The sequence below is a fragment of the Phyllobates terribilis genome, unplaced genomic scaffold (assembly GCF_046119375.1).
Source record: "Phyllobates terribilis strain yellow unplaced genomic scaffold, ASM4611937v1 Scaffold_1__5_contigs__length_1240528914, whole genome shotgun sequence".
In the NCBI taxonomy this organism is placed as follows: Eukaryota; Metazoa; Chordata; class Amphibia; order Anura; family Dendrobatidae; genus Phyllobates; species Phyllobates terribilis.
In genome coordinates this window covers 422,914,764-422,939,098 of record NW_027362761.1, presented here as the reverse complement: position 1 = coordinate 422,939,098, position 24,335 = coordinate 422,914,764, and the positions used below count along the sequence as shown (strand labels likewise).

The window sequence follows — 24,335 nt, the reverse complement described above, 5'->3', positions numbered from 1 at the left end:
CACGTGGTTATGCACAAGCAGTCATGTATACACATGCAAACTTGAACGTCTACGGGTCACAGAAATGTGCACACGTGTACACACACACACACACACACACACACACACACACACAAACATATTTGAATATATACACAAAAATACATATAAACAGACATATCACACATACATAGCTAAAACACAATCATACATGTACACACAGACACACTGTCTCACACACACACACACACACACACACACACAATCACACGTCACTCACCATCCCCCAGCTCCTGCTGGTGTAGCAGTGTGCACTGCGTGAAGTCACGTTGGCAGACATGGCCACGCACAGGGCCATGTCTCCTAGCTGTGACGCGGCCGGGCAAGCACCTAAGCAAGTTTAAAGGTGCAGTGCCGGCCTGGCCAAAGAAAAAAGCAGAGGCTCTGTGCAGCTGCTGGGGAAGCAGCCCTTTAGTAGAATTTTCCTGAAATATATCATATATGAAACATTATGGCAGAAAAGTTACATAAGTATCCAGGAAGGTGTATAAGAATGCCTAAATAGGAAAGTAATTGAAAGTATACAGCCCAAGTAAAAGAGAACACAAGGAGGATGACTTACAGAGGAAAGAATAGCGAAGGCTAGAAAAGTCAGAATTAAAAAAAAAAAAAAAAAATTTAAAACGAGGGGGATGCGAGAGTGAAAGGAGAGGATGTGGGTGAGAGCACTGCTATGGAGGCTGAAGAAAGCAGAAAGACTTGTGAGGGGCAGCAATGATCAAGTAAAGGGATCAAACCTTAGACTTGAAAAGGAACTACACTTCTTCATAAAATAATAATACAAGTGAAGATAAAAAAAAAACACCTTTGTTATATATTTTATTACAGAAGTTTGCTTCTCTGTCCACTTGCCATTGTCTCCTGCTCTGATCATCCACTCTCAGAAATGATCTCAGGGTATGTGCTCACGATGTCTTTCAGGTAGATTCTGTCTGGAACCCGCTGGAAAAAAAAAATCGCTGCAAAACTGCTGAAAAAGTTACTATAATGCACAGCAATGTAAAAACATCATGTCTGTGCACATGTGCAACTTATTGTGGCTTCTAGTAACCACTTCAGAGTAAGGAAACTGGTGGGTAGTCATAGATTAAATTATAGCAAAAAGACGCTGGCCGCCATAAGAAAACGATGGCCAAATCGCCAGCGAAGCCACTTCAGGAATAAGACCGCCAGCTCTCTCTTGAAGTGGCTTTGCTTAGAAAAACCTTGATGTATGCGCGGCCGTTTAAAGGGGAACCTGTCATCTGGAAAAAAAACTTTATCCCAATATCTGCAGGTTAATAGTTTTGTTAAATTGCCCAATGCCTGAGCTGAGACCCACGCTGCTGTAAGGAAATTAACATTATTAAATGCCGCCAGCATTCCGGATTCAGCCTTGGGGGTGAAGCCGGCATGGGTTCAGTCACCGCTCTGTGTATAGAAAGCAGCGGCTGTAACTGCGCACTCGGCACTGACTGACAGCTGAGCCCCAATGCTGAGCGGCTGTCAGTCAGTGCGGGGGGTGCGGTTACAGCTGCTGCTCTCTATACACAGAGTGAAGACTGAACCAGCGCCAGTGCTGCCCCCATGACAAACTGGAATGCTGGCGGTGGGAATAGCCTTAGTTACTTACCGGTAACGGGATTTTTCGGAGCCCATGACAGCACCACGTGAGAGAGAGGATCCGCCCATCAAGGACAGGAAACCTACAAGTTAAAAAGGGCGGCCCTCTCTTTCCGCCTCAGTTTAGTTAACAGAGCATGAGAGTACCGCCAAGGTTAGTTATAACAAAACATAATCACATTAAGTACATTACTTTTCATCAATTTCCCACAAGGGTGCACAAAAAGAAATCAAATCTACAGGAGTGCACAACACCAGTGAAGGGAGGGAATATACGGGTGCTGTCATGGGCTCCGAAAAATCCCGTTACCGGTAAGTAACTAAGGCTTTATTCGGTCATCCATGACAGCACCACGTGAGAGAATTACAGAGACGAAGGAAATTAGGGAGGGACCACAGCTTGAAGCACCCTTCTCCCGAAAGTGAGATCTGCAGAGCCACCCAGATCCAATCTATAGTGCCTATAGAAAGTAGAGGGAGAAGACCAAGTGGCAGCCTTACAAATCTCCTCAATGGAAAGCCCTGTCTTCTCCGCCCAGGAGGTTCACACCGCTCTGGTAGAATGCGCCCTCAATCCCTCTGGTATCTCTTTATCCCCTGAGGAGTATGCGAGGGAAATGGCCTCCTTAATCCATCTAGCGATTGTAGCCTTTGAGGCCTTACAACCCTTCCTAGCCCCCTGATAGCAAATAAATAGGGACTTATCCTTTCTAAAGCCATCTGATACTTCTAAGTACCTTAGTACGCACCTCCTAACGTCTAAAGTGTGAAGTCTCTCCTCTTTTTGATTTTTGGGCGGAAAGCAAAAAGTTGGGAGAACTATTTCCTGGGTTCTATGGAATCGAGTGGTCACTTTAGGAAGAAAGGCAGGATCAGGTTTTAATATAATCCTATCGTCCAGAATTTGCGTGAATGGAGGGCATATTGAAAGGGCCTGTAGGTCACTGACTCTCCTGGCTGAAGTTAGGGCTACTAACAGGACAGTCTTTAGGAAAATCATTTTGGGGGAGACTAAATCTAGTGGCTCAAAAGGAGGACTGGTCAAGGCATCTAAGACATAATTCAAATCCCAGGGAGACATCTTTGCTTTGGTAATGGGTCTACACCTAAAGGAAGCTTTTATAAAACGGCCTATCAAATAGTTATCTGCAATATTGGAAGAAAATAAAGCTCCCCACGCCGACACCTGTACTTTCAAGGTACTGGTAGTGAGACCTAATTCTAAGCCTCGCTGCAGAAATTCCAGAATTTTCCCAATAGGGGGCCCCTCCTCCACCTTAACTTATGCAAAGGACAGAAACTTCCTCCAGGTCCTGGCATAAATTCACTACATTTGCGGGGAATCCTTTGTTGGTCAATAACACCCTCTCAAATTCCACGCCGTCAAATGTAGACTCGGGGTTGGAGGATGGGAAAGTGGCCCTTGAGTGAGGAGGTCCGGAATCTCCGGAAGAACCCAGGGATCTGATATGGACATCTTCCGGAGACAAGGGAACCACGGTCTTTTGGGCCAAAAGGGACATACGAGTATCACTCTGGCCCGGTCTGCCCTGATCTTTTTTATCACCGCTGGGAGCAGGATCATGGGAGGGAAGGCATATGCCAGAGGAAACCTCCAGGGAACCATAAAGGCGTCCACTGCCAGGGGTCCTTCTCTGGGGTATAAGGAACAAAAATTTTCCACTTTCCGATTGGCTCTTGTTGCGAATAAGTCCACAGTCGGAAGGCCCCACATTTCTACGATTCTGGAGAATATTTGTGTATTTAGGGACCACTCTCCTTCTTTTACAGAAGTACGGCTGAGGAAAATCCGCTGTGATGTTTTCCTTGCCTTTTAGATGAGTAGCCGAAAGAGAGAGACAGTGATCTTCGGCTTTCAGCAGAAGTGCGTTCGCTACCCTCATCAAGTTTCTTGAGCGGGTTCCCCCTTGGTGGTTTATGTAAGCTACCGTGACTTGATTGTCCGAGAGTACACGGACATGCTGGTCCTGAAAATATATAAGGAACTCGTTGAACGCATGCAGCACCGCCAGAAGCTCCTTAACATTTGATGACAACTGTTGCTCACTGCTTGACCAGGTTCCCTGCACTAATTTCCCTTCAAAGTGAGCTCCCCAACCTGTAGCACTTGCATCAGTGGACAAGACTGCAGTTGTACTACATTCCCAGGGAACCCCTTTAGCAAGATTGTCTTGTCGTAACCACCAACAAAGGGACCATATGGCACGAGGACCTAGCGTAAACTTACAGTCTAGATGCCCCTCTAAAGCTGCGTTATTGTACAACACATCCCACTGAAAGGCTCTTGAATGCAATTGTGACCAACGAACCGCAGGAAAAGTGGAGGTGAAGGTTCCCAATAGTAACATGGCCTTACGGAGTGACATAGAAGGTTTACGTATACATTGTTCTACCAACTCCCGGATTCTATCAATTTTCTCTTCTGGAAGACAACATAGCTATTTCCTGGAATCTAATATGACCCTCAGATATTGTTGTACCTTGAGTGGAGATAGTCTAGATTTTTCTAAATTTAGAAACCACCCCAAACTCTTTAAGACCGACATGGTCTCCTGCAGGTGGGTCTCGCATTGAACCAACGAATTCCCCACTATCAGGAGATCATAGAATCATAGAATGGTAGAGTTGGAAGGGACCTCCTGGGTCATCTGGTCCAACCCCCTGCTCAAAGCAGGATTCACTAGATCATCTCAGACAGATGTCTGTCCAGCCTCTGTTTGAAGACGTCCATTGAAGGGGAACTCACCACCTCTCGTGGCAGCCTGTTCCACTCATTAATCACCCTAACTGTCAAAAAGTTTTTTCTAATATCTAATCTGTGTCTCCTCCCATTTAGTTTCATCCCATTGCTTCTAGTCTTTCCTTGTGCAAATGAGAATAAAGATGATCCTTCTACAATGTGACAGCCCTTGACATATTTGTAGACAGCTATTAAGTCTCCTCTCAGTCTTCTTTTTTGCAAGCTAAACATTCCCAAATCCTGCAACCGTTCCTCATAGGACATGGTTTGCAGACCATTCACCATTCTGGTCGCTCTTCTCTGAACTTGCTCCAGTTTGTCTATGTCTTTTTTAAAATGTGGTGCCCAAAACTGTACACAGTATTCCAGATGAGGTCTGACCAAAGAGGAGTAAAGACCGATAATGACTTCACGTGATCTAGACTGTATGCTTCTGTTAATACATCCCAGAATTGTATTTGCCTTTTTTGCTGCTGCATCACACTGTTGACTCATGTTCAGTCTATGATCTATTAGTATACCTAAGTCTTTTTCACATGTACTGTTGCTTAGCTCTATTCCTCCCATTCTGTATATGCTTTTTTCATTTTTATTGCCCAGATGTAGTACTTTGCATTTTTCCCTGTTAAAAACCATTCTGTTGGTTGCTGCCCACTGCTCCAGTTTATTTAGGTCTTTTTGAATCCGCTCTCTCTCTTCTCTAGTATTAGCTATCCCTCCTAGCTTTGTGTCATCAGCAAATTTAATCAGTTTACCCTCAATTCCTTCATCTAAATCATTGATAAAGATGTTGAACAATACAGGTCCCAGGACGGAGCCCTGTGGTACCCCACTTGAGACATTCATCCAGCTGGATGTGAAGCCATTTACAACCACCCTTTGAGTCCGATCACTAAGCCAGTTATGAATCCACCTAACAGTTGCCTGGTCCATTGCATACTTGGTCATTTTTTCAATAAGGATGGTGTGAGATACTTTGTCAAATGCTTTGCTGAAGTCAAGATATACTATATCGACAGCATTTCCCTGATCCACCCAGTCAGTGATTCTGTCATAGAAGGAAATTAAGTTAGTCTGACATGACTTGTTAGTTACAAACCCATGCTGACTCTGGTTAATCACTTCATTCTTATCCATGTACTTGCATACATGTTGTTTAATAATTTGTTCAAAGATCTTTCCTGGTATAGAAGTCAGACTCACCGGCCTATAGTTCCCTGGGTCCACCGTCTTCCCCTTTTTGAAGATAGGAACAACATTTGCTCTTCTCCAGTCTTCTGGGACTTCTCCTGTTCTCCAAGAATTTTCAAAGATTATGGAGAGTGGTTCTAAAATTTCTTCTACGATCTCCTTCAGTACTCTGGGGTGTAATTCATCTGGACCTGGAGACTTGAACTCATTTATGTTAGCTAAATGTTCCCTCACAATCTCTCTGTTTACAGATAACTTGGATTCCTCTATTCCTTTAAAAGGACAGTGAAGATCAGTTGATGTTACATTTTCTTTCTGAGAGAAAACAGATGCAAAATAGGAATTAAAAAGTTCGGCCTTCTCAACATCCTCTCTTACCATTTCTCCATTTTCATCCTGTAAAAATCCTATAGCATCTTTGACTTTTCTTTTACTTTTGACATACCCCCAAAATCCTTTTTTATTGCTTTTGACATCTCTTGCAAGCCTTAATTCATTGTCAGCTTTAGCTAACCTGATACGTGCCCTGCAGGATCTGCAGACTGCATTATAATCTTCTTTAGATATGCCTCCCTCTTTCCATTTAATAAACATTTCTTTCTTTCTTTTTAGCATGTGTTTAAGTTCTGTGTTCATCCATCCTGGTTTCCTTAAATGCTTCCCATTCTTCCTACTTTTCGGGATTGTTAACGATTGTGCTTTGAGAATCTCATTTTTAAAAATTTCCCATCCTTCCTGGACATTTTTGTCCTTAAGGACATCCAGCCATTGGATCCCTCCTATTCTCTTTCTGAGTCTCTTAAAATCTGCCTTTCTAAAATCTAACCTTGAAGTTTGAGTCTTCACATGTCTTCCTCCTCTAGTTATCCAAAATTCTATAATAGCATGATCGCTGCCTCCTAGGGTCCCAGCCACCTTTACCTCCTCAACCATTTCCTCCCTGTTTATAAGGATTAGATCCAAAGTAGCAGATCCCCTCGTTTTCTCCCCTACCTTTTGGAAGATAAAGTTGTCAGCAAGAGAGAATAAGAATTTGCTTGACCTGTTAGTTTTACTTGAGAGAGATTCCCAACAAATGTCTGGATAGTTGAAATCTCCCATGACCACTACGTCATATTTTTTGGAGAACTTGGTCATTTGATACATAAAGAGTTCATCCATATCTTCAGCTTGCCCAGGTGGCCTGTAGTAAATGCCTACAATGGTGTCCTTTCCGTTGTTCTCTCCTTGTATTCTTACCCAAACAGTTTCCACAGAACTCCCAGTCTCTGAAGCTTCAATCTCTGTGCAGATATACGCTTTTCTAACATACAATGCAACACCTCCTCCTCGTTTATCAAGTCTGTTTCTTGCAAATAAGTTGTATCCTTTTAGCCTTTTATTCCAATCATGTGTATCGTCCCACCAAGTTTCAGTGATTCCAATGACATCATATTCCTTTTCCTGCATTAGTAGTTCCAATTCTCCTTGTTTGTTGCCCATGCTTTGTGCATTTGTATAAAAACATTTTAGTTTGTGATTGGTTTCTCTTCCTCCCATATTTTTATTATTTAAAAATTGTTTTGTCTTTGTTCTTCTTTTCCACTTCCAGTAGCAGAGATCTCAATAGTATTTGTCAGCTGTATGCCTTTTTCTGGCCTTTTGCTTCCCTTCCCACATTGTTCTAGTTTAAAGCTCTTCTGATGAGTGTAGCAAGGCGACTTCCAAATACATGTTTTCCAGTCTTCGTAAGGTGCACCCCATCTCTAGCAAGTAGTCCATCGTATAGGTAATTCATTCCGTGATCCAGAAATCCAAATCCTTGTTGATGGCACCATCGACGTAGCCAGTTGTTCACCTGTAGAATCTTATTCCACCTCATTGTTCCATGGCCACCTGCGCTCCCAATTCTTTCACTTTCTTGCCTAAGTCTTCAAAGTCACTGCAGATGGTTTCCAGGTCCTTTCTTGCGGTGTCATTTGTCCCCACATGTATTAGCAGGAATGGGTAGTGATCTGTAGGTCTGAAGAGTCTTGATATCCTGTCAGACACATCTTTAATTTTTGCTCCTGGAAGACAGCACATTTCTCTTGAGGTTATGTCTGGTCTGCAGATAGCGGCCTCTGTTCCTCTTAACAGGGAATCCCCCATGACCACCACTCTCCGTTTTTTCTTCACAACATTCTTCTTTCTCCATCCAGGAGGATTCTGAGGGCTTACAAGGTTATTCATTGCTGGCAAAGTCTTATTTTGCTGTATTTCTTCATGGTTCTCCTGCGTGAGAGCCTGGTACTGGTTCCTGAGCAGTATGGGTGCTGACTGCCTCTCGATCCTCCTGCTTCTGTGGGTCACATGCTTCCATTCCTCTGTTTCGTCAGGTGCAGTTCAAATTTATTCTCTTTCTGAATCATGAAGAGATAATTCTGCTCTGTCTAAGAACTCTTCACCTTCCTTAATGATTTTCAAGGTAGTTAACCTCTCTTCTAGATTTCGCAACTTTTCCTCCAACAGGGACACAAGCTTGCATTTCTGGCATGTGAAGTCTGGCTTTTCCACTGGCAAGTCTGTGAACATGTAGCAGGATATGCAGCTCACCAAATGGCTCCTGGACTCTTCCATGTTCTTATTGTTAATGTTCTGAAAACAGTGAAAAAAGCTTAAAAAAAAAAAAAGCTTCAAAATGCCGGCGCGCGGTTTTCAGCTCCAACAGCCAAAATCCAGTGTTCTTTGAGCTCGCGGAGACTCTTCACTTACCCCAAAATGCAGTGGGAATATGCAAATTATCTCCTCAGGACTCCTCCCCTGGTTTAGGATCATCCAGGTAAGGGATAATTAGAATGTCCCTTTCTCTTATATGGGCCATAACTTCCGCCATTACTTTAGTAAAAACCCGTGGGGCTATAGCTAAACCGAAGGGGAGTGCAGTGTATTGGAAGTGTTTAACCACCCCGTCTATTTCAATGGCCAGCCTCAAGTATTTCTGGTAATCACTATGAATTGGGATATGGTAATACGCATCTTTGAGATCGAGCACTACCATATAGCAGTGGGGAAAAAGTAACTTTATTACGGATTTTAAAGACTCCATTTTAAAGGTGTGTATTTTAAGGAAATTATTCAGGGATTTCAGATTTATAATTGTCCTGAAACTTCCATCCGGTTTCGGAATCAAGAAGAGCGGGGAGTAGAAACCAAGACCCTTTTCAGCTTCCGGAACCTCAATCAGGACGTGCTTTCTTATTAGGGTTTGTACTTCCGAAACGAGGGCAGCCTGGCGTTCTGGGGAAGAACTGGAGGGAACAACCATGAACCTTTTGTCAGGCAATGCTTTAAATTGAAACTTAAGACCATACTTAATCAGGCTCAAAATCCAATTACTATGATAAATCTGTTCCCAAGCTGGGACAAAAAAAAAATGACAATCTCCCTCCCACCTGGGCTGATTGTGTATCCCCTGTCTTCTGCTCAATTTTTGGAGACGGACCAAAGAGTAGACCTCTACCTTTTCGACCTCTTTCATCAGACTTGTCTTGCTCCCTGAAATCTCTCTTCCGGAAAAATTTCCTCTTCCGGAACGATCTCTTAAAAGGAGGGTAGAGGTACTGATGGAAACCCCTTCTTAGGGTCCCCCGCTTTCTCCAATAAGTCGTCCATGGTCTGACCAAAGAGGTATTCCCCTTCACACGGGATTGTACACAGTCTGGACTTAGTCTGTAAATCCCCTGGCCAGCTTTTAATCCACAAGGCTCGCCGAGCCGCATTTGACAGTGCTGCTGACTTTGCTGCCAACCTCACCGAGTCCACAGATGCATCAGCAAGAAAAGCTGCCGCCCCCTGAACCAGTGGAAGGGAAGAAATAATGTCTTTCCTAGAAGTCCCATCCTTCAACTGACTGTCTAGCTGTTCAAGCCACACCATCAGGGCTCTGGACGTACAGGTAGCTGCTACTGTTGGTCTCAGTGCTCCCGCAGCTGTCTCAAATGCCCCTTTCCGGAAAGTATCAGCCAGTCTGTCTAGGGGGACCCTCAATGCACCCATATCATCGAACGGGAGGGAAGTTCTTTTCGCTGCTTTAGTAACAGCAACATCCAGCTTGGGTGCTTTTAACCAGGAGGAACACATAGCATCCTCAAACAGATATTTCCTTTTAAAGGATGGAGGAACACTACCCTTCTTGTCAGGCTTTCTCCACTCCTTATCAATGAGGTCTTTCACCCTTGAATTTACTGGAAAGACCCTTCTCTTCTTTAGCCCCAGACCACCAAACATAACATCCTCAGCTGACTTCTCTACCCTCAAGTCCACTATCCCCATTGTAGATCGGACGGCTTTTACTAGGGCATCGACCTCCTTCAGGGGGAAGCACTGTCTGTCTGGCTCACTATCAGAGGAAGAGAAGGCGGAGGAGGAAGCGACCGATAGCTCAGAGTCTGAACCCGGCTGGGTTTCTTGAGGAATATGCCCAGACTCTGAACCTTGCAATGCTTTGCCCATTTCTTCCCTTATTAAAGTTCTTAGGCCTAGGGAAAAATCTGGGGTCTCCTCCGATATCATTTTGCTGATACAAAGCTGACACAACCTTTTGCTATAAGAATCAGGGAGTGGACAGCTGCATAAGGCACACTCTCTGTGCTTGGACTTCGAGGAACATTTCTTGCTCTAAAAGAAAGTCATAGATAGAAAGAAGGAGGAAACATTAGTAGAACTTTCACAAAGATTCCACTCACCCCACAGAACCTTCGGTACCGTAGAAGCAGAAGAATCCAGCATGCATGGCGAGGAATCACGCCGCACCGGACCGTCCTTCCTGCTCTTAGTGGTAGCTCTTCTAGTTGTACGACCAGACCCTAGCCGGGAATGACGCTGCGCCACTAGTTGTGAGGGCTCCCCAGAGGGCTGCTCCTGCAGCAGATGTTGTTGCCTAGGTGACAGCTCCTGTGAATCTTCCATAGCTTACAATGTAAGAATGGGCTGGGAAGCACCTCTGTATGTTACCAGACCCTTTATATACTGGCCATACCGGTTCCATGTGTGGGTGTGTGTTTCCTTTTTTTTTTTTTTTTTTTTTTTTACCCAGGAGGGCGTTACCTGCTCCTTGGTCTTCCTCCCCAGGTCCAGGTGGGATCCAGGTGGGCTACTCGCCGCCAAGTCCTCAATCCCCCGGCGTTCAGCTGCTCGCGCCAAAAAATTCAAACGAGCCCCGCCCTTTCCGGTGACGTCACAGGGCTTCCTGCCCAGCGCACCGGAAGTCGCGTCAGAAGTTCGCGCCCGTCACGTGCGCCGCCGGCGCGACCTGGATCTCCTGCAAGCGGTAGCGAGGGGGGGGGGGGAGCACCTGGCGGACATCTACCTCCCGTGAGGCGATGTCGTGCCTGCCCCATGAGCCCTGCCGTGGCGTTTCCAGAGGACCGGGACGGACCGGCTCCAACCACCTGCTGTGGCCCTCTCTGGGACAGGAGTCCATCTTCTGCAGGTAAGCCTGCAAGGTCCCCCATCATGGACAGGAAACCTAAACTGAGGCGGAAAGAGAGGGCCGCCCTTTTTAACCTGTAGGTTTCCTGTCCTTGATGGGCGGATCCTCTCTCTCACGTGGTGCGGTCATGGACGACCAAATAAAAAGTTAATTTCCTATCGGCAGTGTGGGTCTAAGTGCCGGAGCCGAGCAGATTCACAATGCTATTAACCCCATATCTGAAGGTTAATAGCATTTTTTCAGGTGACAGGTTCCCTTTAAAATAAGTTGTGTGCACAAACCCCAAATGTGTCTACAAATCTGTCTTCAGTGAGTATAAAAGCCTATGGAGAAGGGAGGCAGGCAGCAAGGAAAAAAATGCAGAGCGCACAAGGAGAAAATGCTAAAAGCGGTCAAAAAAAAAAAAAAAATGCACAATACAAGTCATATAATGGCAAGAAGAAATGTTACTCCTTCTCTACATAAATGACAGCTTATTCTGAAAAGTCACCTGAAAGGGCAGTTATATATTAAATAAAGGTTAAAGTGTAACACTTTTCTGTGCAGGAGCAGGAGGCAGGTCAAGATCCTAACCCAAGGGCAGGATACTACTGCCAATTTCATCAAGCCCAGCAGGTCCAATCAGGAAAGTCCGCTTATGAAGTCTGCACTTTCCCTAAGGGCTCATGCACAAGATCCTATTTTTGGTCCAAGTGGTATCCAGCAAAAAAATTTGCATTGCGTTCAGACCAATGTTATTCAAGGGGCAGTGCAGATGAGCGATTTTTATATTTATACATATACACATGGATACATACATACATACATGGCATGCACTAGTTTCTTCCGTAAATAACATGAAACTCATCCATTCAAGTCTTTAGGTGTGAGAAAAAAAAAGGATACCATGCGGAGACACCGTATAGCTTCAGTTGTTTTTATGGATAGATTGCAATTTGGGAACATAGGAAACTGTAAATGGTTTTTGTAAATGATTAATAGCTGCTGCTGTAAAAAAAAAAAAATAATAAATTGACTGCACAAATGAAAAAATAAAATTGTTGCATTTTTTCCAGATGAAACTATGAACAAATTTTTATACGGTCGTGTGACTCTACTCTAAAAGGTGACCAACAAAACCAAGTGCCTCATAAGTCTTCAACACAATCCAGTATAATGTTTATGTAGCACCCAACAAATTATTCATGCTTCATGTCTAAAAATAACAGTAAATAAATCGCCCATTGTTCTTTCAGTGCAAGTTAGAATATTAAATTGCTGTCCTAATTAGCTGATGAACCATTTGTCTGCACTTGTCCATATGTGAAGCCAGATGACTGAGTGGGTACTTCCCAAGGAATGCAGGGGCGGACAGATCATTGGTGGAACCTGCCGCACAGGGGATCAAGAGGTAAGGGGGTCCCATTCCCAGCTACAATACAGATGGGATTGTGCATTATAATGACTTATTGGACAGTAAGGCCATGTGCCCACATAGCGTTTTTGCAGCCGCAAAAAAGCTTGTAAAACCGTCTGCCATGCAAAGCAATGTGAATTTGGATGTGCTGTGCACGATGCGCTAATTAGCGCGCCAAATTCGCATTGCGTGGTAGCCGGGATGAAGAGGAGTTGTAGTCTCCTCTCCATCCCAGGTAGCACACGCATCCCGATTACGCTGCAAGTTCGCGGCCATTGAGTAACATTGAAACGCAGCAAACCCGCAGGTATATGTGGATTTGCTGCGTTTCAATTAAATTCAATGGCTGCGAATTTGCAGCGTAATCGCGGTGCGTGTGGTACCCGGGATGCAGAGGAGACTACAACTCCTCTTCATCCCGGCTACCACGCGGTGAAAAAAAGAAATAAAGTTAAAAATAAAAAAAAAACAACTGTATACTAACCTCTCCGGTCTGTTCCTGGCAGCGTCCTCTCTCCTTGGCGTCCCACGGTGTACTTGCAGGACCTGCGCTGACGTCATTTAGTCAGCCGATGGTCACGCGACCGCTGACGTCAGCGATCAGGTGATGGTCGCGTGACCATCAGCTGACTAAATTACGTCACCGCAGGTCCTGCAAGTACTCCGCGGGATGCCGAAGAGAGAGGACGCCGCCGGGAGCAGACCGGAGAGGTGAGTATACAGGTTTTTTTTATTTTTAACTTTCAATTTTTTTTTTTTTTTACTATAGATGCAGCATTTAAAGCAGCATAAGCTGGTCACACAATATAAATCTATGCCGGTTGCATGGATTTATATTGTGTGACCAAGTTGTCAAGCACTTTTCCAAGTGATGCTCAAAATCGCTTGGAAAAGTGCTTGAAAAAACGCTTCTCTCTGGCAGAAAAAATGCATGTAAATTTGCATACGTTTTTTTTTTCTGCCAGAGAGGCAAAAACGCTCTGCATCAAATCTGCTATGTGGGCACATAGCCTCAAAGGTCCATACACTGTTCTTGAACAGGGGCCTCTTGTACTGTTCGCCAGTAAAGGAATGAGTTGGAGAACTAATAAAAGGCTATTCTTACTGGCACAAAGCATATTTACTGACATTAAGTTATTTGCCATTAGCTGTCAGTAATACTAAAATGACATACCCTTAAAGGGAACCTGTCATGTCCTATCTACTATCTACACTGCCCCCATAGCGTTGTTAGTGCTGCAATGTGCATCACTAACACGCTTTTTTCATTAAAATTGGTAGTAATAAAAGAAGTATATAACATTTTAAATATGTATATTCTACCTGCTCGTTTTTAGTCATAGGGGTGTGATCCTAGTATTCACTCACTGCTTGTGCCGCCCACGTATTAGAATTTTGCTCCTGGATAGCGCTGATATAAGTGGAGCGCTTACGCAGTATGACATCATCAGTCTTGGCCCCCCGCGCGTGCACTGAGGCTGTGTAGTTCCCAGCTTCACTGGGACGAGCGGCTCCGGCTTCACACAGTGACGCTCAGAACTACACTGCGCACACGCAGGGACCCGAGACTGGCAACGTAAAACTGCGCATGCGCCCCACTAATATCAGAGCTAGCCAGGAGCAAAATTCTAATACGTGGGCGGCGCCAGCACTGAATGAATATGAGGATCACGCCCCTATGACTAAAACGAACAGGTAGGATATAAGTATATAAAATATTATAGAATCATTATATTACCACAAATTTTAATGAAAAAAGCTGGTTAGTGATGCACATTGCAGCACTAACAAAGCTATGGGGACAGTGTAGATAGTAGATAGGACACGACAGGTTTCCTTTAAGCAAATTAGATGATAAAAGGGATAACAGATGCAGTGATTTATATGCACGTAATGAATAGGTGTAGCATCGGCGTCTCTGCCCTCTGCTAGGCAGCGACGCCGTCCCTCTTACCGCCGCGCTCCTGCGTCTTCCGGCCTCCCTGCTGCTGCTGCATGCAGCTTCCTGGGCACTGTGCATAGGGCACGCGCGCACCCTCCCTCTTAAAGGGGCCGTGCGCCGTCCTAAAAAGTCCCCGGCCAATGGCTGGAGGATTCTCCCTATTTAAAGCACCTCCTCCAATATGGAGGTACCCGTGCAAGGTTGTTGCTTTGTGATACTTACTTTGCTTCAGCCCTCAGGTCCTCTGCAAGTCAGTCCAGTCCGCCAGCCTGACTACTTTCCAGCCCGACAGTCTGTCTATGGGCTCTGCCTGCCTGCTTACCTGGAAGCACCTGCCATGCCCACCTGCCTGCTCACCTGAAAGCACCTGCCTGTTATCTGTTGTGGCCGCCAGCTTGCCTACCCGGAGCACCTGTCTGGCTATCAGCCGAATCACCCTGTCTGACTACCTGGACCACCCGTCAGCCTGCCTGCCGTGCTCTTCCGCTGTACCGGTCATTTCCTGCTTTCAGACCCGTGTGAGTCATCTGCTCTCATACAAGGTCGGTCCCAGAGTGGCACCTGGTCCCTCTGCTCGGTCCCTCCCTGGTTCACAGAGTCGATTGAGCCGCCGTGTGACCTTGGTCAGGCCGAGTAGGTACTTAGTCACGCCCCTCTGGTCCCTCTTTGCACTGCAGCACAGAGGTTCCACCACCCGGATCCGTAACAATAGGTCCGGGTTCTCCATTAGAAACTAACATTTTTATATAGCAGAAAAGTACAGTACATGTCCTCAACCAACTGATTTGAAAGACAAAGGGCTTGTCATATGGGGCATGCAAACTTTTTACAAGAAACAATCTATGAACTATAGCAGGAGAAGGATGGACTGTTCACCTGTCACCATTGCTGGTCAGGAAGTGGAGCAAGTCGAGAGTTATAAATATTTTGGGGTCCACTGGGACAGTAAACTGGACTGGAGGGGCCGTACGGAGAAGATTTACAAGAAGGAGATGAACAAACTGTACTTCCTACGAAAACTAAGGTCGTTCAATGTGTGCAAAATGTTAGAAATGTTCTACCAGTCCATAGTGCAAAGTGCCATCTTTTTCGCAATCATATACTGGGGAAGTAGTGTGCGGGTGTCTGATGCTATCTTGACACTTGAGGAAGTAATGGAGGAAAAAATTCAGTAGAAGTATGTAGCGATAATGAGCAATAATGCACCCCATTATAAGAGCTGTTGATGAGGCAGAGGAGCACCTTCAGTAACCGTCTAATCCTACTAAGGTGTAAGAAGGAAAGATACAGGAGATTGTTCGTGCCGACTGCTATGGGAATGTACAACAACTACCCAAGTGGAAAATCCTCAAAGTGAATTGTTGTTCTATTTGATACCAAATGTGTATGACCTGTGGATAATTGTGTATGACTGTGTATAACAGTAATGTTTGACTTTCTTCTGTTAATGAATAAAAACAAAAACAGTAGAGTCAAGTACTTTCATGTTCTTGTATATGTTGTGCTGCTGTGATACTACAATTTCCCTCGGGATCAATAAAATGTATTGTATTGCATATCAAGAAAAAAACTTTTCATAGACCAAAGCAGGGCACCTAAATATCATAAAGCAGGGGTCTCAAACACGGAGACCAGCCCTCTGCGCCACAATACTGTACCTATACCAGCAATTATGTTATATACCAGCAGCTGACGTCGCTGTGCCCGTTGCAGCAGCACATGACGTCACTGCTAAGCACCGCCCCAGCTGGGAAGGAGGAAGAGGACTCTATTCGCCGAGGGAGCGAGGTCAGGTGAGATTTTTTTTTAATGTGTATCTGAAAAACGGCATATTGGGGGACTTTATTACAAGAGGACGACCAGGATGGGGGAAATTACTGCAAGATGGGACCAGGAAAGGGCGTAGGATGGGGGGCATTACTATAAGATGGGGACACGCCCCCTGACGAAGCAAGGGTGAAACACGCGTTGGGGTTAATCTGACCACACTACACCTATCCTGTCTGTAGCACCACATGATGCAAGTACAATTCTATTACTTAATAAAATATTTTGCAACTAAAAATGACGTTTTATGTAAAAATTGAAGTAAAAAAGAAAAAAATTCTACCATAACACGTGATAAACCCCATTAATAAAATATGGCAAAAATGGTACAAAATGATCAAAAAGTCATATAGAACAAGAAATGGCATCATCGCACGAAAAGATGATGTTTTCAAAGAACTAGGCCCGTCATATTCGAATTTTTACTATGTGGCGACACATTTACTCGGCTGAGTTTGAGACCCCTGCCATAGAGGATGGTTCCCCATATACATAGAGTGGAGAGTCACTAACATAATAACTTTTAATATGACCAGCATGTAATATTTCATAATGTACTAAACACTACAGTGGACAATATGGCTGGCCGCATATATTGGGAATGTAAGGTCTCAACCTTTAAATTGACTGTACGATTAGAAAATGACCTATTGTTTAAATCAGGCTTTGTGTCAAATGTTTTTGTTTTTTTTAAAAAATGCATTTTTTCATATAACAATTTGTAGTAAAAAATAGAAATCAATAGATTCATACTTCATGTTCTTTACAGAACAGTTTTCAACAGTCTCACTATCATCACAGACATGATTACAATGACTGGTAACTCCTCAATATGCAGTAGATAACACCGGGTCCACCATTCACAATATGCGATGTTACTTCTTATCTCCTCCTCTTCCTTTACAATGACCTTTGCACACACTCATTAGATGCTGCAGTACATAAATAGGGTCTGAGTCAGTCTGTTGCTACTTATGAGGATTTCCTTTAAAAACCGGAAATAAAATATTAGGCTGCCTTAGTGGCCAGTGTGAAGTTTGCAAGATTTTTATTTCTTCTTTTAATACATATGGTGACATGAAAGAAAAAAAAAAAAAAAAAAAAAAAAAAAAAAAAAAAGCAAGGGCCAAAAATTTGTAAAAAAAAACACAAATACAAAACTACACCTACCACATATAAAGCCAGATTTACAGGTAATATGTCAGTAGGATCAACCCTCCTAAGCCGTCTATATGGTCATGCAGGTCAAAGAGTTGAATAAAATGATACCTTGATATCTGCGATTCAATATAATATTCCAGAGAAATCCGCATTTTTTTCTTAACATGTAAATGAACAATAAAGATCTATGGGCCAGACACTGATATCAGGGTGAGACATGTAATGACTGATGGTCTGCTCTCCTGATCTACATGTCTCACACTGATAACGCCCCTTAAATTTAAAATAATCTCTGGGAGCAGATTCGCAGGGAGCTCAGTGTCTGGCCCATAGTTCTTAACAGCTCATTTATATAGTCCACAGGGACTTTACTATTTATTACTCTTTCCTTCTTTGTTAAAAGGGTTGTCCACTACTATTCAAAATAGCCCAATGTATTTTTATGATGAAAAGAAGCTTCTTTCTAATTACCTCCCGCGGCTGTTTCTGCCTGTGAGCGGCGCTATCGCGGGCCTCTCATAGGCAGCATGTGACCCCCCCCGCTGACGTCACGTCAACACGTCACATCCAGCATCCATCATGCACTCTCCCAATGAATGGGCAGAGGGAGAGCGCATGGTGGATGCCGGGGTGACGCGGGGGGTAACCCCGCCCACAATCCAGCAGCCACCGTGGAAAGCAGAAGAGAGAAACTCCCGGCTGCAGCCTGGGTCATGTGATGCCTGTGAGAGGCCAGTGATAGCGCCGCTCACAGGCAGAAACAGCAGAGGTACTTAATTACAAAGAAAATTCTATTCAGCATAAAAACACATTGGGCTATTTTGAAAAGTAGTGGACAACCCCTTTAACTATGTAGTGTCGGCGTCCCTGCCTCCTGCTAGGCAGAGACACAGTTCCTCTCACCTCTCCGCTCCGTGCCCGGCGTCCTCTTCCCGCGCTGCCGCTTCCCAGGCACTGTGCTTAGGGAACGCGCTCCCTCTCTCTCTCTTAAAGGGGCCGCGCGCGCGCCGTCCTAAGGAGTCCCGGCTAATAGCCGGTGGAGCTCCCATATATAAGGCACCTCCTCCAAAAAGGAGGTGCCCGAGCAAGTTGTTGCAAAGCCTTTCACCTCTGCTTCAGCCCTCAGGTCCCACTGCCAGTCTGTTTTCCAGCTCTGTTTACCTGCTTGCATTCCCTGCGGTCCGACAGTCTGTCTACCAGCATCTGCCAGTCTGTCTATGGACCAGTCCGCCTGCGGATTAGGAAGCACCTGCCTGATACCTGCCTGAGACCACCTGCCAGCCAGAAGAGAGACTCTTTCCCGCTCACCTGGGAGAGCTCACCTGCTACCGCCAGCTAGCCTACCTGGAGGCTCTGCCGTCACTTGCCGTGACCTCCTGCCCTTCTACCCAGAGACCGTTCCTGTCGCTTGCCGTGTCTACCTGCCCGCCTTCCCTGGGAGCCACCCGCTTCCTTACAAGGACTGCCCCTTTGTATAGTAGCTCAGAGGTTCCACCTCCCAGACGCATTACAAACTATATTAGTTGATTTGACACCCTTTTTTCTACACATGCAATTTTTGCCTGTGGTCCCTTAGTGTTATTCTTTCTATACATGTGCAATACACCTGTATATGTAGCTTTCTGGCTCACCCACCATCTTGTTTCCTGTGTCTGTGTATTTTTTGGATTTTTATCTATTTATATATTTTTTAATGAGAAGGGAACACTCAAATAACACATCCTAGATCTGAATGAATGAAATATTCTCATTGAATACTTTGTTCTGTACAAAGTTGAATGTGCTGACAACAAAATCACACAAAAATCATCAATGGAAATCAAATTTATTAACCAATGGAGGCCTGGATTTGGAGTCAACTCCAAAATTAAAGTGGGAAAACACATTACAGGCTGATCCAACATTGATGTAATGTCCTTAAAACAAGTCAAAATGAGGGTCAGTATTGTGTGTGGCCTCCACGTGCCTGTACATAGTTACAATGCCTGGCCAATGCCGGATGAGGTTGTGGATGGTCTCCTGTGGGATGTCCTCCCAGACCTGGATTAAAGCATCCGCCAATTCCTGGACAGTCTGTGGTGCAACGTGACGTTGGTGGATGGAGCGAGACATGATGTCCCAGATGTGCTCAATCGGATTCAGGTCTGGGGAACGGGCGGGCCAGTCCATAGCTTCAATGCCTTCATCTTGCAGGAACTGCTGACACACTCCAGCCACATGAGGTCTGGCATTGTCCTGCATTAGGAGGAACCCAGGGCCAACCGCACCAGCATATGGTCTCACAAGGGGTCCGAGGATCTCATCTCGATACCTAATGGCAGTCAGGCTACCTCTGGTGAGCACATGGAGGGCTGTACGGCCCTCCCAAGAAATGCCACCTTACACCATTACTGACCCACTGCCAAACCGGTCATGCTGAAGGTTGTTGCAGGCAGCAGATCGCTCTCCAAGGCATCTCCAGACTCTGTCACATGTGCTCAGTGTGAACCTGCTTTCATCTGTGAAGAGCACAAGGTGCCAGTGGCGACTATGCCAATCCTGGTGTTCTAAACGGTGTCGGGCTGTGAGCACAACCCCCATCTGTGGACATCGGGCCCTCATACCACCCTCATGGAGTCGGTTTCTAACCATTTGTGCAGACACATGCACATTTGTGTCCTTCTGGAGGTAATTTTGAAGGGCTCTGGCAGTGCTCCTCCTGTTCCTCCTTGCACAAAGGCGGAGATAGAAGTCCTGCTGCTGGGTTGTTGCCCTCCTATGGCCCCCTCCACGTCTCCTGGTAGCGCCTCCAGCCTCTGGACACTACGCTGACAGCTCACATTGATGTGCCATCCTGGATGAGCTGCACTACCTGAGCAACTTCTGTGGGTTGTAGAGTCCATCTCATGCTACTGTGGCACCCCAGGGGTCTGGTTTCCACAGTAACGGCAATGTTATGTCTGAGAGCAGGTGGGAGGTCTCTTGGTCAGGGATCCTGTGCATGCCACACCTCCTGCCCAGTCCTGGGAGGGGAAGAACTTCCCCTATATAAACCTAGGGCTGAGGCAGGGTTAGTGAGTAGAGAAGAAGTAGAGACAGAGAAGCAGATATAGGAAAAGAACATCAGGAGCTCTGTGGGAGCAGTGCTACAAGGAGTCAGGGGCTGGCAGCTGCAGAGCTCGCCCTGACTGAGAAGTTATCACCGGACCCGGAGTCCGAGGCTGTGGGGACTAACTCCTATCCAGCAGCAGAAACCGACCGGCAGGGGATTGCAGGTCCTCTGGCCCAGTAACCCGAAGGCACGGTCACACGCGTGGGACCAGCACCGCCGTCGTGGAGCGGAAGCTACTAGAAGGCCCCGAGTCACCGGCCATACGGGTGAGCACCACACGGTACACTCAGGGACGTGGGCTACTTATACCCGCTTCTAGCAAGGTAGCCAGAAGAGTATCGTTAGTTTGGGAGGCCTACAACTCCGCCTGGCCAGGGGAGATCCCATCTGCTCAAGGACTGACCAGGCCCCAATCGCTAGCCAGTACTCCGGGAGGGTCTATCTTTATCACCAGTAAAGACCCTGAACTACACCGTACCGTCTCCGAGTGGTTCCTGCTACCCCCATCATCCACGTCGGCTGCCCTGAGGCCATACCCCTCCCGTTGGGGGTTATACCATCACGCTGCACAATCCTACCACCGGCCTCAGCGGTCTGCCCTGCAGCAGCAGCTCCTTAGCTGTACTCAACGGGTGGCGTAGTCGTCCAACATCTACCAATACAGCGCCACTTAGTCTGACTCCCTGGGCACGGACCGGATCACCGCCACGAGACTACAACCCTCAAGAGATCCGGCTCCGGGTAAGCTCCCGCGTGCGCAACGCAGCGAGACACAGGCCCAGGGGCGCGTCACTACCACGAATGTGAAAGCACAACCAACATTCAAAAGTGACCAAAACATCAGCCAGAAAGCTGAGATGTGGTCTGTGGTCCCCACCTACAGAACCACTCCTTTATTGAGTGTGTCTTGATAATTGCCAATAATTTCCATCTATTGTCTATTCCATTTGCACAACAGCATGTGAAATTGATTGTCAATCAGTGTTGTTTCCTAAGTGGACAGTTTGATTTCACAGAAGTCTGACTTACTTGGAGTTATATTCTGTTGTTTAAGTGCTCCCTTTATTTTTTTGAGCAGTGTATATTTTCTTGTGATTTTTTTTTTATTCTGCACTTTCTCCTTTCGTTTAAGCTCATTTAGACATTAAGAAAACCGTGGGTTTCTCTGGGCCATCGTAGATATCAAGGTATCATTTATTCAGCTTCCTATGACCATGTCCATATAGACGGCTTAGGAGGGTTGTTCCTACTGACAGATTCCCTTGAAACAATAGGTAATTTTCTGGTGACACTACCTTTAAAGTTATAGTTTTGAGTTCACGGAGAAAAGTGAGCTTATAGCTTAGCTACAAAATATTGTACATTTCAGATACTGAACAAATCTTACAAATTATTCTCTTATGGTGCTTGAAGATTTTGACATTCTTATGTTATATGAATAGTATATGGATATGACTTTACCGTTCGTTAACACATTTTCTATGCAGCACCCAGTCATATATCGATCTCTCAGACCAAATGTCAATATGGAAGATTCTCTCTTACTATACAGTCAGCTATTGTTTCACCTACCGGAAAGCTCACTTAATTGACAAAGAAAACGTTCTCGATGCCAATGTTCGCTAATTGTCAGCTATGACCTCTGTTTAGAATTACCAAGGATGCAGAAAATGCAGCAATTACAGGGTGCAAGGGCGTATGTGATCTGATTAGCTAGACTAACGCTGGGCTCCAGAGAGGCAAAATTAGGAATTGTTCTCTAATAATATTTATTACATAACAAGAAACTACCAAGATACCACTTTAAAGAGGACCTATCACTTGCCATAAATATGTCATTTTTTCACTTGGTGTAACTGCCGCTGTTCTCCTCTGGCATTCACTATATTTTTGTTCCTATGCCCCTCCATTTCTGAGATGTGGCCCCCTTTAATGCTAGGGTCAGACAGCCATAGATTCTCTGATCCGAGAAAATTGGGCCGATTATGCTGATGACATTCTGATCAAACTCTGATTTTGGCATAGTGCGATCCAATTGTTTCGGATGAGAAGATTGTGAACAAAGTTTCTCCATCTTCTCCACTGTGTCAGTGCGTGGAAATCGGCCTGCACTCAGATGTCATCAGAGTGCAGTCCAATAAATTGCATGGCAGAGTTCAATCCGATAATCGAATCAAACTGACATGCTGCGATTTTTTTTTCCTTGGACTGACTTGGTCCGAGGGGAAAAAAAAAAAAAAAAAAAAAAAATATATAATAATAATAATAATAATAATAATAATAATAATAATAATAATAATAATAATAATAATAATAATTGGACATGTGTGCAGCCCCATAGACTAACATTTCACCCAAGTGCAATCCGATGTTTTGTCGAATTGCACTGGGACGGTAAATATGGCCATGTGCACCTGGCCTTACCTGTATATAAATCTAGTCTTTTTAGCAAAATGAGTGTGGTTATCAAGAATGTAGCAGCAGATGAGCATGCCCACTTAACTAAAAATATTGCTGTATTTTCCGGCGTATAAGACTACTTTTTAATCCCTGAAAATCTTCTCAAAAGTCAGGAGTCGTTTTATAAGCCAGGTGTCATCTTATAGTGCATATAATTATGGTAATTTATAAGCCCTCCCTGTCTCCAAGACTATCAGAGCGTTAGCACATCCCTCTGGCCGGCCCCTGTATCCCATTACCAATACCTTCTTCTCTGCCTCTCTGATCTCGCTCCTGAGGACTGCCGTGACGAGGTGAGGGGGCGCCTCACCGGGAAAGTGTAAGTGAAGCAAGCTGCAGGCATCCGGGACGCCTGGGGTGTGGAAAAAAGAGAAAGAGCGGTGCTGTGCCCAGAAAAAGCCTCTTTCACTCGTCTGGCCCGCCATTGTATTACCTCCTTCTCTGCCTCTCAGATCTCGCTCCTGAGGACTGCAGTGAAGCGGCGCAGGCGCGCATGTGCGAGATCGGAGAGGCAAAAAAGGAGGTAATACAATGGCGGGCCAGACGAGTAAAAGAGGCTTTTTCTGGGCACAGCACCGCTCCTTCTCTTTTTTCCATACCCCGGGTGTCCCGGATGCCTGCAGCTTGTTTCACTTACACTTTCCCGGCGAGGCGCCCCCTCACCTCGTCACGGCAGTCCTCAGGAGCGAGATCAGAGAGGCAGAGAAGGAGGTACCGGTAATAGGATACAAGGGAGGGCCAGAGGGATGTGCTACCGCTCTGATAGTCTTGGAGACAGGGAGAGCTGGGCAATCCAAGCAGGATTTGTATGCAACAACCAGCCAATCGCTGGTAAGGTTCATCACTTTAAAATTACCATATTGAAGTCAAATCTGATTTATTTTTATTTTTTTTCCCTATGTGCGTTAGAAGAGGGGTAGTCTTATACGGCGAGTATATCCCAAACTCTATATTTTAACTGGAAAAGTTGGGGGTTGTCTTATACGCCGGAAAATACGGTACATACAGTGAAGAGGGGGCCATATTTCAGGGACAATGAGGCACAGAATCAAAAAAATATTCAGGAGAACAGCAGCATTTATACTAAATAGTTACCAGCACATACATTATCAGGAAAAAAAAAGTCCAAAATTACACCTATGGCACTTCAAACACATACTCTGCTCAAATTATCCAGATACAGAGTAAAGAAGAGATCCATATTCATTAAAAAACAAATTCTTTATTAGACAATGGTTTAAAACATTTAAATAAAATATAGAAACAGAGTGCCCAGTAGGGGGGACACCACTACATCCCCAGTAATACACTATTATTCACGTAGGATATCCAAGGTTAAACAAAAAGAGTAAAAAAGGTGAATAAAACTCCAAACTGTGACAGTATATACTCGTACCTGATGTTTGCTTTGAA

At 45.1% G+C, this 24,335-nt stretch overlaps 1 protein-coding gene across 5 annotated transcripts in view; it reads right to left on the bottom strand.

Moving 5' to 3' along the window:
- The window catches only part of EPB41L4A (erythrocyte membrane protein band 4.1 like 4A), a 334,648-nt gene that overhangs the window by 252,605 nt on the left and 57,708 nt on the right, over window positions 1-24,335 (bottom strand). The window contains exon 1 of one of the 5 annotated variants that reach the window (XM_073677371.1): window positions 260-352. The exons of the other annotated variants lie outside the window; for them this stretch is intronic. Coding sequence (XP_073533472.1) covers window positions 260-337 — 78 coding nt within the window. The 5' untranslated portion in view covers window positions 338-352. Of the gene's footprint in view, window positions 1-259; window positions 353-24,335 lie in introns of those variants that run through there. 5 annotated transcript variants of the gene reach the window in all.